General features: G+C 40.8%; 1 protein-coding gene across 1 annotated transcript in view; it reads left to right on the plus strand.

Moving 5' to 3' along the window:
- SPAG17 (sperm associated antigen 17) overlaps positions 1-14,436 on the plus strand; it is a 79,943-nt gene extending 65,507 nt beyond the window's left edge. Inside the window, exons 36-48 of the mRNA XM_085524254.1 lie at positions 695-808; positions 2,008-2,053; positions 3,357-3,459; positions 3,690-3,743; positions 4,721-4,823; positions 5,411-5,507; positions 6,295-6,387; positions 7,295-7,446; positions 8,129-8,298; positions 10,772-10,832; positions 11,056-11,200; positions 12,513-12,650; positions 14,302-14,436. Coding sequence (XP_085380380.1) covers positions 695-808; positions 2,008-2,053; positions 3,357-3,459; positions 3,690-3,743; positions 4,721-4,823; positions 5,411-5,507; positions 6,295-6,387; positions 7,295-7,446; positions 8,129-8,298; positions 10,772-10,832; positions 11,056-11,200; positions 12,513-12,649 — 1,275 coding nt within the window. The 3' untranslated portion in view covers position 12,650; positions 14,302-14,436. The remainder of the gene's footprint in view (positions 1-694; positions 809-2,007; positions 2,054-3,356; positions 3,460-3,689; positions 3,744-4,720; positions 4,824-5,410; positions 5,508-6,294; positions 6,388-7,294; positions 7,447-8,128; positions 8,299-10,771; positions 10,833-11,055; positions 11,201-12,512; positions 12,651-14,301) is intronic.
- The last annotated feature ends 954 nt before the right edge of the window (positions 14,437-15,390 follow it).

Raw genomic sequence — 15,390 nt, forward strand, 5'->3', positions numbered from 1 at the left:
TAAGCCTTATTTTTCAGCTATGGTACTCTAGATTTCCATTTCCCTAACAGAGATCAAATGGAAAGGAGATAGAGATCACAACCAGTGTTTATTAGATCACCTTTTATTTGTTAACATAATCTTAGTAATGTCATAAAATCATTGTTATAGATATTGACTCAACACATTCCTTTATTCATATGTATAGTTTAATCAGATGCTTGCACGCTCACTCATTCTTATGTGGCTGGTGTAACAGCTGGGAGGTCAGCCCTTACTGTATCCTGAGAAGCATGGGATCATACAAGCACACCAAGGGATTCTAGGAAGCTGATTGCCACCCTGTTGGGCATAGTCCAAGTCATATTGAGCATTGTGGGTGTGAATGTGTGCATGTGGCATGGTAGAAGTAAGCAGATGCTTTGTGTCCTTAGTTTGTCAGTTATGGCAGATTCAGTAGTGTTTCTGGTCATCAGATTTGATTAGACCCTGGCAAGCTTTCACTCATTCTCAGCACATACTCCTCTTTTTCAGGTTTTTGTAACTATTTCCCCATGCAAACCTGTAGATATGGAGTCACACAAATTCTCACAGAAGTGGTCTTTATGACAGTGTGAAATGTATTACTTCTACAAACTCTCTTCTTTATATATGTGTTCATTAAGTCTACTTCTGCAAAGCATACTTTATTTTCTTTTTCTGTTGTCCCCACAAGAAATACATAGAAAACATTTTAAAGCAGGAAGATGAGCTGGAAGAGATGAATTTAAAAGAACCAAGAACAGAAGAGGAAAAAGAGAATGCTGCCAGTCTCCTTGATCTGATTAAGGTGAGAGAAGTTACAGTTTAGAACTGTTTATTTTTTCCAACAAATCCATTGTATTGCAATTGCAAGTGCCACCCTTGAAAATCTATTGTAGCATATGTGCCACCACCTTCACAGTAACTTAGTGGTAAAGCCATGCTGAGCATTCAGTTAGATTACTGAATGTCACTACTGCCATCTGGGGAAGGACTGCTGAAAACAGCTTAGGAGTTTGAATTGATATGAAATGATATGTTCCCAAACACACAGGCCAAAAAAGACTGAAGTACTTATGTCCCTCAGCATTAGAGAATGAGAATGTTTCCAGGCAGTTGTCAGTACAGCAGGGAGACTTGTCTTTCAGTCAGTACCACCTTTACATCAAGAGTTTAAGGTCACTTTTCAAGGTAATCTAATAACAGTCTGGAGTAATATTATTACTGCTTGCTTCTGCTTATGTTTTTGCACAGCTGATTAGACTATGAGGAAAAAATGGGAGGGGAATAGGGAAGGTGGTGAAAAGGCGAAGAGAGGCTTGGAATTAGGGGCCAGGAAATTGGGAGTTAGAGGGAGTTAGAGTGGTGAAAAACAAAAAGTTTATGCAGCAAAAGTGGGTGGGCATGAGGATGAATGAGAGACACTGTTTACACCTTATGCTAAGAATCATTGCATCTTACAGAGTGTGTTCTGTTTGCTCTATTTCAGTTCTTTAAATAATTTGTTTTCTTCCATGTTCTTTAAATTTGGTGCCTGGCATCAAGTTCATTAACATGCAAGACTTCTTCAGGGATGGCATGAAAACAAAGGAAATGGCTTAGTAAAAGAGTCTGTCACCCCTCAAACACTTGCTGTTGAGTGAGCATGAGAGAGCTCCTCAGTAATTTAGCCTGCAATTTCCTGATTGTGTTTCCTATTTGACTCTTTTTGCCTACGAGTTTGAGGTGTGAATTGAATATGAACTGGCTTAGTTGATTTAATAAACAACAACCGTGTCAAATATGAAGCCACATGTGACGTAGACCATCTAGAAGGAAACCTATATTTCTCTGCCAGGGAAACTCATTTCTTCCAGCTCGTTTTCTAACACACTGAAATACCTCCATTCTTGTAGTGGTGATGTCAGGTAACAAGATAACACTTGTTTAGGATAGAAATCATTTGAAGAGGATGCTATTGTTAGATCTGTTTCTCACATAGTCATAGTTATTCTTTCTTCATTGTAGTCCTTCCCTAACTGGGAGAAAGCGTCTGAAGATCTCAGCACCAAAGGTAATAAAAATTGAATACCTATCTTTTAGAGTTGTAGAATACCGTAGTAAAGTACAACCATTCCCACACCCACCTGGCAGTGCTGGGCCTGATGCACCCCAGGGTACAGTTGGGCTGCCAGGGCACATTGCTGGCTCAGGTTCAACTTCCCATCAGCTAGAAACTCCATGGGCTTCTCTCCAGCCCCTGATCTCCTTGTCTGTACATATAGCCAGTATTGCCCTCTACCAGGTGCTCTTGTGCACTTGTTTTCTGATTAAAAAAATAATTAAATGCACTTGTAATATACCATTATTAACAAGGAAGATATTGTGAAAGAAGCTCACTGAAAGAGGCCAAATAGAGAAGAAAACTAAAAAAACAAACAGGAAAATACAAAGTAATTTAGGAAAATACAAAATACAAAATATTTTATTGTGAAAAAGTTGCTAAATAGCTTCATACTTCTCACTATTCATACATCTTAAGTTCAACCACAGAAATTTCTTTTGAACAAAGGAATTTCTTTGAACTCACAGTCCAGATTCAATACTTGAAAGAAGCAACACAGCTTATAAAAGATGTCCGTAGATAGGGAAACTTTTTATAAAAGCCCTCAAAACAGTCTTATAGGCTGGCTTTTCTCCATTGTATATACTGCACTAATAGTTTCTTCCCTGATAATAGTGATTGTGGCTATGAAGCAGCAGCAATTAAAGTACAACTTAAGTCAGCTGAAAGTAATAAAGGTCCCTAAAAGCCCATGCTATTTTCTTCACCTGGAGACAGAGTTGCTCACTAGTTAGAAAGTGACTGAACATCAGCACCTTTTCCTACTCACAGATGTTTGATTTGCATCTTAAAAGAACATAAATACATGAAATACAGAGCGGGGGTATGAGCTTTAATCTGCTTTTGATCTTAGTTTTTGTGCTTTTTTGGTTGTTTTGTGTGTTTTTTGATTGAATTAATTTCCTATCAGCTGATGTTCTGAACTTGATGTAGGAAATGAAGTTCTCTACACCTCTTAACTCACAGTAATAAGGAATCTGTAATCAGCCTTTCTCACATAAATGTTTATTGCCTGTAAAAAGTAGAAGAACCCAGTTTTCATCTGGCTCTGGAGTATGTTCCTGGCAATTAATCTTTAATGGGATTAAAAGTGATTAATAAGAACTAATTTTATCTTCATTGCTTTTAAACATAGCTTTTCATCAAGTATTAGAAAGATGTGTTAAAAATACATTCTTTCAAGTTTGTTAGATGTAATGGTTATAAATGCATAGCGTAACATGTATGTTCAGTAGTGCTCTTTACATTGCAGCTCACATAACTGAGCTTTATGAACATGCAGTGGCTTCTCAATACCTGCTTCGCACAGAGAAAAGAGTCACTGGGCAAACAGCAGACCAGCAGCAGAGCTTGAGGTAGGATATACCTGTGAGAACTGATGTAAATAAATAAAAATGAAGATATAGGTGAACAATTTTGCTGCAAATGATACAAATCTAAGCCAGGAGTCACTAACAGCATTAATGTAGCAGACTTCCATAAAGAGCATTTTCTTTCCAGAGCTGTCTTGTAAGTGTTTTTGTGCTTATAAAATGCTCTGCTGGTTTTCTTGTTTTTACTGTCTTTTTCTTTCCTGATCATTCAGTGCAGAAGAAGAAACTGTGGGGTCCAAATGGCAGAGCAAACTACAAGAGCACAGGTAATAGTATTAGTCGGACAAAAAGTTAATTATTTGAAAAGCCAACTTAAGCCTGCATTTGGACAGACTAATTGCTTTCACAAGGTCTTGAGTGTTGTGGTCTGCTAGCAAATAAGAGGGTGCTCTCTGCAAATTTAGCAAATGCTGAATGGATGGTTTACCTCTCATTTTGTCTAAACCTAATGGTTTAGCTCCCTGAATTTGCTGACAACACTTCTAACATAGCCCAGGATTCTGCTGGCTGTTGTCTCAATAGCACATTTTTGGTTCATGTTCAACTCGGTGTCCACCAGGACTCCTTGGTGTTTTCTAGCCTTGGCCCCTGGTTCATACTTGTGCATGGGTTAATTCCTCCACAGGTCCCTGATGTTGCATTTTCCTTTGTTGAACTTAATAAGGTTCCTCTCTGCCCATGTTTTCCAGCTTTTCAAAGCCCATCCAAATGGCAACACACCCACCTGGAGTATTAGACTCTCACCTTCAGAAGTTTGAACAACTTCTGAGTATGCACAGAACAATCAAGTTTGTCTCATGGAACACTGAAGTTAGATTAATTTTGTATTATAAATTTTAGTAATCTCAATGCATCTGCAGTACCAATCCTCAGGTTAAAATGTTTATTTGGAAGGTTGGAAAGGCACTAACAGATACGATAACATAAGATTTAGGTAACTGAAGTGTGTTTTAGAGTAAGAGCTCTTTATAGCAGCCAAAGCACAGCATGTGTGCATTTTTATCAGCCTTCCATAAATCAGTATCTGCAGAGAACTGTGTTTCTGCAAGCCAGGCCAGCTGGTTCTTGATCTGCCTCTGAGAAAATGGCAAATCACAAGAATATCATTCAATGTAATTAAACAGAAAATAAAATGCCACTTGTCTTTATCCCTTTTGCTCTTCAGTGTCTCAGACCTAGCACTGAAAGCAGGATGAACTCAATTATGTTTTTTCCTTTCTTTTCCTTCCCAACAATTTCTTAGGAAAGAACTCGATGAAGGAAAGGAAACCTTCATGGCAATAAAAAACAAAATCTTTCCTCCTTACTTTGAATCAGAATTTGGCAAGGCATTTCTCTCAAAAAAGGTAACGGAGCTGAAAACTGGGTAAGTTTATGTGAGGCTGGGTTACTTCTGCCATAGTTCCACACCTAAAGTGATGGTTTTACATCAGCCTCAAATGAAACCATTACAGAGGACAGCTGTGGCAGAATTAATACTAAGAATTAGATACTCTTGCCAAAGGAAAATTATCTTGGAGGTGGCATGTATTTACCGAGGCCAAACTTTGTATATTCCTTAAGTAAACTCTGGACAGACTGATCCAAAGCAGTTACTGAACCTTGGGTCTTTTCACTCAAGCCCTGGAAAACATCTCTTGGTTAACTTAAAAAGGAATCAGTAAAACCAAACAACCTGCATTAACTGGAGGTGACCTTGGGAACTTCCTTCTTGTAATCCCACCTGATCAGTGCTATGAGTATAAAGTATAGTTAAAAACACTCTGGAGTCTGCAGTATATTTATGTGCATGAATTCTGTTGTTACTGCTTTGCTTCTGCTTGTTATCATCTCCACTGACCCTTTTTTTCATGGGGGAAGTATGCTGATGAGGTTGAATTTTTTGTACTTATTGTTGCAATGCCTAAGCTTCCTTTCATCCCTTTCTCTATAGTTTCCTGATGTGGAAGCACTATATAGAGAACTTCCTCCAGTTCCACAAAAAGAAAGTGGGAATCTCCCTCCAGGGACAATGGGAAACCTCAGGAGAGGTAATTTGGGCTCTACTGCCTGGTAGCATTTTAATATCGTCTCCATTTATTTTTTTACCCAGTTGCCTTATTTCATATTAAAGTTAAATTTAAGAATAAATTTTCTGCCTCTCTGTATTCTCAGACATTTTGATACCTATTGTAGCATATAAAGTTACACCCAGCAGCATTCCCTCACAACATTGAGGTCTACCAACAGGGAGTAGACTTGTGCTTATGTTAGTAAATTCAGTCTCACAATGAAGGCAGCCTTTTCCCCAGCCAACTTGAGTACCTGACAATATTTCTGAGGAGACTGCCCAATGGAACTGTCAGTATCGTGCCAGTGTTCAATAATTTGACAGTATAGATGATCATGTTTGAGTACCTTGAAATGTTTCCATTTAATCCACTAGTACCAGTGCAGTCTATGAGTTTGGGAAAAAGACTAGTATGAGTAGTCTTGAGAGATGGTGCAAATACTGAAATGAGATGGGGAAGGAGGCAGTTTGGGACTGGAGCAAAAGGGGTATGGAATAGGAAATGCACAGGGTAAGGACAGTTTGGAGAATACAGGATGAAGGCATTTGAAAGAGGAGGAAGCAGTGACTGAGGATAAGCGGTGTAAGAGTGAGCAATCAATTCTGAATTTTAAGCTTTACAACCTGGCTTCTCGTGGTCATGTAGACAGCTTTCAAAGATTGCCTAAATTATAATACTTCTGTGTTTTTTTTCATGTGTTTAGGAAAATAAAAGTGGTCGATTGTGAAGAACACTTGTCACAGTATCCCATTATTTTTCCCTTTAGAATCTGAATGTAGCACGAGTGACTCTTCATCTTCCCCTAGTCTTCTGCTGCAGACTCATTCAATACAAAGCAAAGATTCCAGCAGCACAACAGGTAAAACTGCAGGGCATCATTTGGAGCAGGTTTATTTCTGTCTACTTACAACTTCTGGCTGTCTGCAATAGATATTGTAATTATTTCTGTACAGCATTCTGAATATATCTGAGCACAAGACTGACAGAAAGGGAGAGTGCCATAAAAATAACAGGAGAAATTCTCTCCTTTACCATAGCATACTGCTGTAATTACATGAGCGTGATTGTGATGGTAGAACCACAGACACAGGCAGGCTATAATTCCTCCTCTAAAACATTCCATTTCTATGCTCCTTTTATATGTATTATACAATGGATTTCAGTTCAGAGACGATGAGTTAGGGGCTTGGTAGATGAAGAAGTACAAAGATAATCCACATGAATGAATTGCAGCACTAAAGACAAGAAATTCTGCTCAAAGACAAAGCTTACCAAGCTGGTTGTGCTGACAGAACTCTGCTCTGGGACCTGGACTAGAACTTCTCTTGCTTGAACGCACAGATTTGGCTTGACCAGCTTGGGTGTGAGCAATGTGCAGTTGAGGCATTCCTTTGGAACAGTAATGTCCTCAATGGTGATTTTGATGCATGGGGTTTTTTGTAGCTCCTCTCATGTTTTTAATCACTTTCGTAGGTGATTATATACCTTCATTGCGTATTTCCAGCATGATGCTTCCCACTAATCAGTTTTACTAACTATAGTACATCATTGCTTATCAGTTCAATTTTAATTACTCGCTAGTATTAGAGTGAGGTCTTTTTGTAATGTGTTTGTTGACTTCTGAAGTAAAAAGGAGAGCAGTTCAACTGTCCTAGTGCTAATCGAGTGCTTTCATGGAAACTTGAAGTTTTATCTCAGTAGGAACTTCAGAATTGGGCAAAATTTGATGCCTGGTGGTTTATGCTTTTGAAATCTTTGCTTTCCAGACACAAGCTTGGCTGTGGAGTTGCAAGAGGCACCCTTTCAAGTTAAGGTTCAGAGTTTGCTGGTGAATGCTGCAGGGCAACGAAGAAAAGAGAAAGTGAGATTACCGCCATCACTCCTGTGGAGAAAACCAAACTCCATACCACACAGAAAGGTGAAATGGCATCTTTTGTTGTCTCAGTCATCTCTTTTGCATGAAATCTTCATTCTGGAACAATACTGGAGATTGTTTTGCAACTGTTTACTGAAACAACAGAGCTTGCAATTTATACAGCAATTTAGTGGCAATTCTGTAAGTAGCTTTCCTCTCACCTACTAGGACTACCTCATGTGCCAGAAGTGTGGTTCTAAGCCAGGTGCTCACATGAGAGCACTGATATCCAAAAGCACGGAGCATGCTCAGTTGCCCTGAAATATCTCAGTATTCCTGAAAACTCAAACCATTACACATTTGCAGATAATACTCAAAGCACTTAGCTTTGCCTTTTCTGTTTTTACTGCATTTACGGTGCCTGTGTGTAATTCCTCAGGACAAGAGGACAGAGATCAAATACAAGTGAAGTTAGGTTTAGTAAATCTGAATCTAAGTTCCTAGAATCATAAAGTCACAAGGTTGGAAGGGACCTACAAGATCATCTAGTTCAACTATCCTCCCATTACCATAGCTACAGCAAACCACTAAACCATATCTCCTAGCTCCCTATCCAGACGCCTCTTGAACACTGCCAGGGATGGCAACTCCACCACCTCCCTAAGCAGCCATTCCAGTGCCTGACCACTCTCTGTTGGGCCATCTGTTTTCTCTGTTATCTAATATTTTAATTCTGTTTGCTAAGGTTGAAGATCCTGCCTCAGGAAGGGTCAACATATCTTCTCTTGCAACAACAAAACAGGATCTTACTGGCTTCCATCTCATTCCACCTCAAATGATATTTGGAGTGCTAAAGGAAGGCTGTACCTATGCAGGCACTGTGTTTCTGAAGAATGTTGGCATTAATTTCTCGAGGTTAGTTCATGTTCCCAGTAACTTGGTTTTTAAGTGTCAAAACATACATTGCTTGCTAATTGTCAGCCTTTTTGTATGATTAATGTGAGATAACAAAGTGTATGTTTATATTTGGAATCATTTGATAATGACCGACTGGGTTGAGAGAAGATAATATTAGCAATACTGCAGCATTATTTGCATATTAGCGTTATTACGAAGATCAGATCAGTAAGGAACAGCAGTGAAGAAGAAGAGCCAAACTCTTTCATTGTAACCAGTATTAAGTTTGGCTTCTGGAAGTGCTGCTGGATGCTGTAACTCTGACAACCTAAATGGGCTGAGTTATGTTCAGGCAGCCACATGTCTTGAGCTGCATTTAGAAACAGCTTCAGTGATGACTCCAGAAACAAACAGATGAGGAGGAAATAGAGCATTCATTTGAGCACATTTCCCTCTTGATGTCATCAGTGCGTGAGATAAGATAGCAGAGCATTGCATTCCATGGGGGTGAGAATAAGTCCAGTTCTAAGGCCGCAGGTTGTCTCTTACACACCCGACAAAGCACTGGAAGTTACCAGATTTACCCAGCTGCAGTTTAGAAGACATGTAGTAAGAAAATGCTTATGACTTTTTCCAATGTTAGAATTCTCCTTTTGTGTGACTGAGCATAAACATTCAATCAGTCACAGCAATAGCACTGTTCCAGTGCTTTGACTTTGGAGGGATTCAGGCAAGCATGCCAATGGTCCCAGTCCTCCCAGATTCCATATGTATTACAGAAAAGTGGGCCAGGCATGTTTCTTGCAATCGGTTCACTCAACTGCACTTGCTTTAGCTGTGCCATACGTTTCCCCGCTTTTCTGCTTACAGAAGGGTCTATAACAGTTGCCTTTGAAATCACACTGGCTTGGAGCTTTCACCTAGGATTTGTCTCTTGTGCAAGTGTCACATGCCTGATGGATGCACCTTCTGGCTGCTGTTTATTCCTTTTGAGAACCCTTAACATGAGCAAACATCTGCCAATCTTTCTTCTTCAGGATGCAGGAAATTGGCAGCTTGATGGCCTCTTTGAAAAGAGGGTTAAGAGTGCTGTCACAGTGATGCTACCTTAGCAATCAAAGCATCCTTCTACTATGGTACCATAATGCAAGGATGAGACAAACATGAAGCATTTAAATGTGATATAAATGTAATACTTGTTCTTCTCCCTTGAGTGGTGAGGAGCTTACAGGAGATGCACCCAGATGAGTCATCATGGCCTTGTGTGAGTATTTGGGCAATGAGGAGCTTTAGAAGTCTGTTCGAGACCAACTGAGAGACTCTTGTACAACTTCTTTCATCAGGATGGACAAGATTTTGAGTTGTTTCCTTTAAAGCAGCCTAGTTAGATGCAGCCTCAGAAAGATGTTTCTTCTTTAATGCACATTTCAGCATCGTGGTACATGCAAACGATAAATCAGTAGGTCATATATCAACATCCCGGAGCTCCAGCTGTTGCATGTTACGTTCTTTAGATTCAAACCAGAGCATTCTATATAGACACCCACAGAAAATACCACCCTCATTCCATTCAGTCCAGCTTAAGTCTTTTAGAAGCAAGTGACTAGGTGCTGTGTGAGAGCAGAACATGCTGATGGCAGAGGTACAGGGCAAAGGTGGGCAATTCTGGACCATGCTGAAGCCAAAACTTCTCCAGAGTAGGGTCAGTAACAAGCCAAACTGTCCTCACCATTGCCTGAATGTGCTGGAATACTTTGACAAAGATAAGTCCAGTTTCTCTTCCGACATTCCAAAGGAACTGCAGGAATTCTTATGGAATTAACGAAAGTCTTATCTGCTCTAATGACTTTGAGAGAACTTGGCAGTGATTGATAGATTTATTTAACATACTAGGAAGTGGAGCTTCAGGCTGGGGAACATCCCCTCACAGTGATCTGGGACAAAGGAATTTGCACGCACGTGGCAAAAGAACTGCACAAATATGAAACAGTCAATGAGAAATTAAAGTTAACTACTGCCTTACTGGGAACCATGAAACTGAAGAGGCTCATTTACACGTAATTTCTACGAGGATCACCATTCTGCAGTAGAATCATATCAAACAGCTTCAAAGAAAGGTCATTAAGGATTTTCGGATGTGCAACACACAGGTGGTTGCAAAAGAAGTGTAACTTATAATTCAGCTTCCTCTGTGTAGGTAGGCTTAGACTACAGCTGTTTTACTTCTGTTGCAAGGGCAAGGCAGTATAATGAACGATCTAAAGACTTAGTTTGGCTCATCAAATGGCTGCTTTTGTTTCTGATAGGAGTTTGAGCCTTGGCTAAAAGCCCAAGAATACTGCTGTAGCCAGTGCTGTACCTTGTGAGTGAAGGATGAGCTAAAACACTCTATTGTCCTTTGCACAAGGAAAAGCAGACGGGCTGCTTCCTAGCCACGTTTTCTGTTTGCCTCAAGGTTTCCAGCAAACTGCCTCTCTTCCCTTTCTGACAGGTTTCGGGTGAAGCAGCCCCCTCCATACACAGGACTGAGCGTGATGTACACACCTGGGCCTGTAAGTAGTACAGTTCTTTTTTTATGCTACATTCACATGACTCTCAGGCTATCTAGAGATGCTGTTATAACAGCATGTCTGGGAATAGACCATGTAGTTGCAAGTAACTTCAAAGTTATTTGAAGCAATGCTGCCTTCTGCCTTCTACCAACTGGAGGCACTGGTGGAGGGGCTATGGATGGAACATGCACCTTGTTTGTGGTCAATCCTCTCTCTCTCCCAGGTGGCAGCAGGACTGCAGGTTGAACTGGAGATAGAAATTTTTGCCATGTTAATTGGAGGGGAAACTACTGACGGCCTTGAAGAAATTTCCCATGATGTTGAAATAATAACAGAAACGGAGACTCTCTTGTTGCCTGTGAGAGCAAATATCCTTTATTGTCTCACTTCTCCCCCTCCACACACACCTTCCAGCACCGTCACACTGAGGACTGACCACCTGGCAAGAGCCTTAAGCATCACTTCCTTATGCTTTTACTGTATTTGGAAACAGCAGATGGATGTTTTCCAAAGCACAAATGAAGAATGTAAGATTCAAACCCCAAAAGCAATTTAGATAAAATAAGGCTTAGAAAAACAGGGAAAAGAAGGAATGGTAAGGCCAGAAAGATGTGGGTGTTAGGAATAAATAAAAGATTAAGACTCTGTCTCCACTTTCCACTGATGGAAATCTTTTCTCATAGTTTTGAGTCAAAGAATCACTTAAAGGTCATCTAGTCCAACTCCCCTGCAATTAACAGGAACATCCACAGCTAGATCAGATTGCTCAGAGCCCCATCCAGCCTGACCATAAATATCTCTGGGCACAGGGCAGCCACCACCTCTCTGGGCAACCTCTTCCAGTTTCTCACAGCTCTAACTATAAAAAGAAAACCAACCCTTTTTTTCTTATGTCCAATCTACATTTGCCTTATTTCAAATTTGAAACCATTTCCCCTTATCCTATCACAGCAGACCCTGCTCAATACTCTGTGTCCCCTTCTTTCTTACAGTCCACACTTAAGAGACTATAAGGCTGCTCTCAGGTCTCCCTAGAGCCTTCTCTGCCCTAGGCTGAACAGCCCTATGTCCTGAGCCTGTTCTTGTAGGGGAGGCGTTCCACCCCTTGGAACCAGAACATATGGCAGCATCTGATGGTGCAGCCTCATGCATTAAACAGGCAAGTGAGAGAATCGCTGTGTCAGCAATTGTGAACACAGAATTGTATGAATGCTGATGCAAATGGCCCTGTGCAGGCTCAACGGGCTTTGAAGTTGGTTACTACCAAAGAAAGGAAGAATTCAGAGTCCTTTGAGATTGACCAGAGTGCTAGTTAATGGCAACTGCATCAAGGTATTATGTGCCTTGGAAGTTATACTGAAAGGCTACAAGTGTACTTGATAGCGATATGAGGTCTTTGGGGTGTGGAGCTGGGCAAGACAAACCTGGTTGCATAGCAGCAAAACTGGTTTCTACTCCATTCCCACTCACCCAGACTTCAGTCACATGCATGAGGACCACCCTCCAAAACAAGCACCCTTGCCCAGTATTTTACTTGGCGTTTAGTCTTTGAGTTGAGGCCAGCAGTTCAGATTCAAGTTGCCTCACAGCTTTATTTCCAGAGTTCCTTCCAGCCTCCACCCATATTCTTTTAGTATATAAATGTACAGAGACGGTTCAATCCTTAGCATAATATCTCACCTGTGTTAAGAAGTGACATTTATGAGTGCCGCCCACAAGGATACCCTAAGGGTGGGATGGCAGCAGCAGTCTGGGAAGTTCCTACAAGTCCCAAGCCACGGGTCCGGATTACACTACCCCGAAAGCTTTCAAGTTAATGTAAGTATTGCATGCAGCACTGCCAGCTGTGAATTAAATGGCAGATGTACCTTCTCTTAGCTTCTGATCCCACATGATCAATGAACCCGATGCTATTGATAGCAAAGCTGTGTCACACGCATCACACACTTGATCTGAGACTAAGGAAACGGGTGACATCGTTAACAAACAGATTACTATGGCTGCTGTGCTCAATGGAGATACTCACTGTAGAACCTCCCCAGTCCTGTCCCAAATCCTTTGTTTAATTGTCTCCATGTTAAGCAGTAGATTGAGCCTTCTGGCAGCTGGATTTATTTCAGCTAAGCCCTAATAAATCAGCCTCGGTTTAACACTCTTCCTAAAATCACATCTTATTGCTGACCCTTTGACACTGACATCAAGCCTAATAAGGGATGGCAGCCTTACAGACACAACTTGACATGTTCCAGCACACATCACCCTCTGCACACATTTCATACAGAACATCCCTGTATCCTATAGGAATCAGTGTCCATACACGGACAGTGGACACGTCTTCCCTGCCAACAAGACAGCCTTGCTGGGGAATTCCTCATCAAACCGCCGACCAACATGTTAAGCATTGGGCTGGTGTTTCATCTAACCCACATCAACTCAGATGCTCCACAATATGTAACCAACAGTGACAGTTCATAAACAGAAATCCTATGGGTGTTTCTTTTCTACTCAGCTTAGAGTTCCCATTTGTTACACTGACATCTTTTTCTTTCAACTTCACCATCTGCTATGTTATCTAAGGAGTCAGTAAAGAAATCCCACCTGTATCTCATTTCCGTTCCTCTGGAAGGGAAAAAAAAAGACCACATCAGTCAGTTATCAAAAGGACTTCAGAGAGATGTGCACCTCTGCCTGCTGCATCTGTTCTAGGACTTCCCTGATTACTTCAAGTATAGTTTTAATATCTTCTTACCCTTTCAGTATGGAAATCCTGTCCATCTCCACCACATCAAAAAAACAGCATTGACTGGGGTCACAAAACACCAACACTTGTAGGTTAAGTCTCCGGTCGCTTTAAACAGTCCTGTTTGGCTTCCCCAAGACAGAAGTCAAGTCTTTGCAGAGTTATGTGACAACTTCTTAAGTCTGTATCATGTTTCCCAAGCGATTACTATCACCAGAACCAATATTATTCTTTCCCATGACACCTAGAAACTTCCCTTGCCTGGAACTGATCACAGGTTCGCCCCACCTCCCAGAAGAGGCCAAGAATCAAAGATCACCAATGAAGCAGCACCAGCCCAGGCTCAGGCATTTCTTTCTTTTACATTTCCTCGAGTTGAAAACATTTCACAAAGATTTCTCTTAATACATTCAGAATGAAATACTGCAGAGGAAGCTGCCAGTGAATGCCTTCAATATTCTCAAGTAGACTGCCCAGCTTGAACTCCTGGTCATGAGTTTTTATTCCACTCAATTTACGAAATGAAAACAAACCTTTAATCCAGTTCAAGTCTAGGAGAGAACCCGTTTTCATGTTGTTCCCTTCCAACAGCAACAGTACAGGCCAGTTCTACCAAAGGCAGCCTGACATAATTATGGCGTTTCAACAACCCTACAGAAGTAGACCTTTATTATTATTATTTTACTTTTATTTCCTCTCATGTTAATTTTCTCTCCTCTCTCCCTTCAGGTCAAAGCCCTGGAAGAATGATCTATCAAAAAAGAAATCGGCAATATTGAATTACCCAAATTTTAGAGCAATGTTATGGAAACATTCCCAGCATAGACTTTGTTCATTTATTCAATCAAATTAACATGAATGACATTTTTTGTCTGTCTCTTATTCACGGGAAAGGCGGTTTGAAAGTTGCAGCACCATCTGTGGCTGCCTGAAATGCCAACAGTTAAAACAACCGTGGAATTTCAAGCCCAGTGTTTGGCACTCTGTACTGCATGAGTGCTGAGTGCTTCCTGATAGGTTTCAGAAGAGATTAGGTTTCTGTAACCACCCTGAGGCACCTGAAACCTCCCCCCCTCCATGAGTAGCTGGCATGCAGCAGGTTTCACTAAGTGTGACTCTTTGAGCAAGTAAATGTAGCGAGTGTTGCTGATCCATTCTGGCCTTCTAATTCCTACCTTTCTGCTTGCTTTCAGTCTGAGGCTCAACTCCCTGCACACAGACTTCTCATCTACCTTTAATTAGCTACAGACAACAGAGGGGGCTGAGTACACAAAGTTATACTCAAAAGGAATTCTGCTTATATCCACTTGTCTTCGAAGGTTCATTTTATCATAGTGGTAGACCGACCCACTTAGAGGTGGTATTTTCCCCTTTTTGTTCCTACTTACGCAGTAGTTGCTAAAAGAAATATCTCAGCCTCTTTAGGAGATACCTTACTCTTACTGTTAAGTGCATATTTTTAAGTGCATTTATTTCCAACAGCTTGCTTTCCTCTGCTTCATCCTTTTTCCAATACCTGACATTATAAGAAATAGGGAGTTTTCCCCAGCACATGCAGTTGACTTGTTCTTCCAACACTTCATGGTGACTGAGAAGATTGTGACTGGGGATTAAACAGTAGCTTCCACTACTATAGAGAACATAAGTCAGAGATTGGACAGTCAATAACAACTTGGATGCAATTAAAAACTCAGATGAAGTTCATGTTAGAAAGAAGCCGGGCTTTAAGAACCTGAGTCAGACCTGCCAGTCTAAATGTATTATTATTTTTCAGAAGAAAGTGCCCCAGAAGCAGCCCCCACAACATCTACCAAACCC

The sequence above is a fragment of the Coturnix japonica genome, chromosome 1, assembly GCF_054131305.1.
Source record: "Coturnix japonica strain WE chromosome 1, WE-NBRP24, whole genome shotgun sequence".
Classification (NCBI taxonomy): domain Eukaryota; kingdom Metazoa; phylum Chordata; class Aves; order Galliformes; family Phasianidae; genus Coturnix; species Coturnix japonica.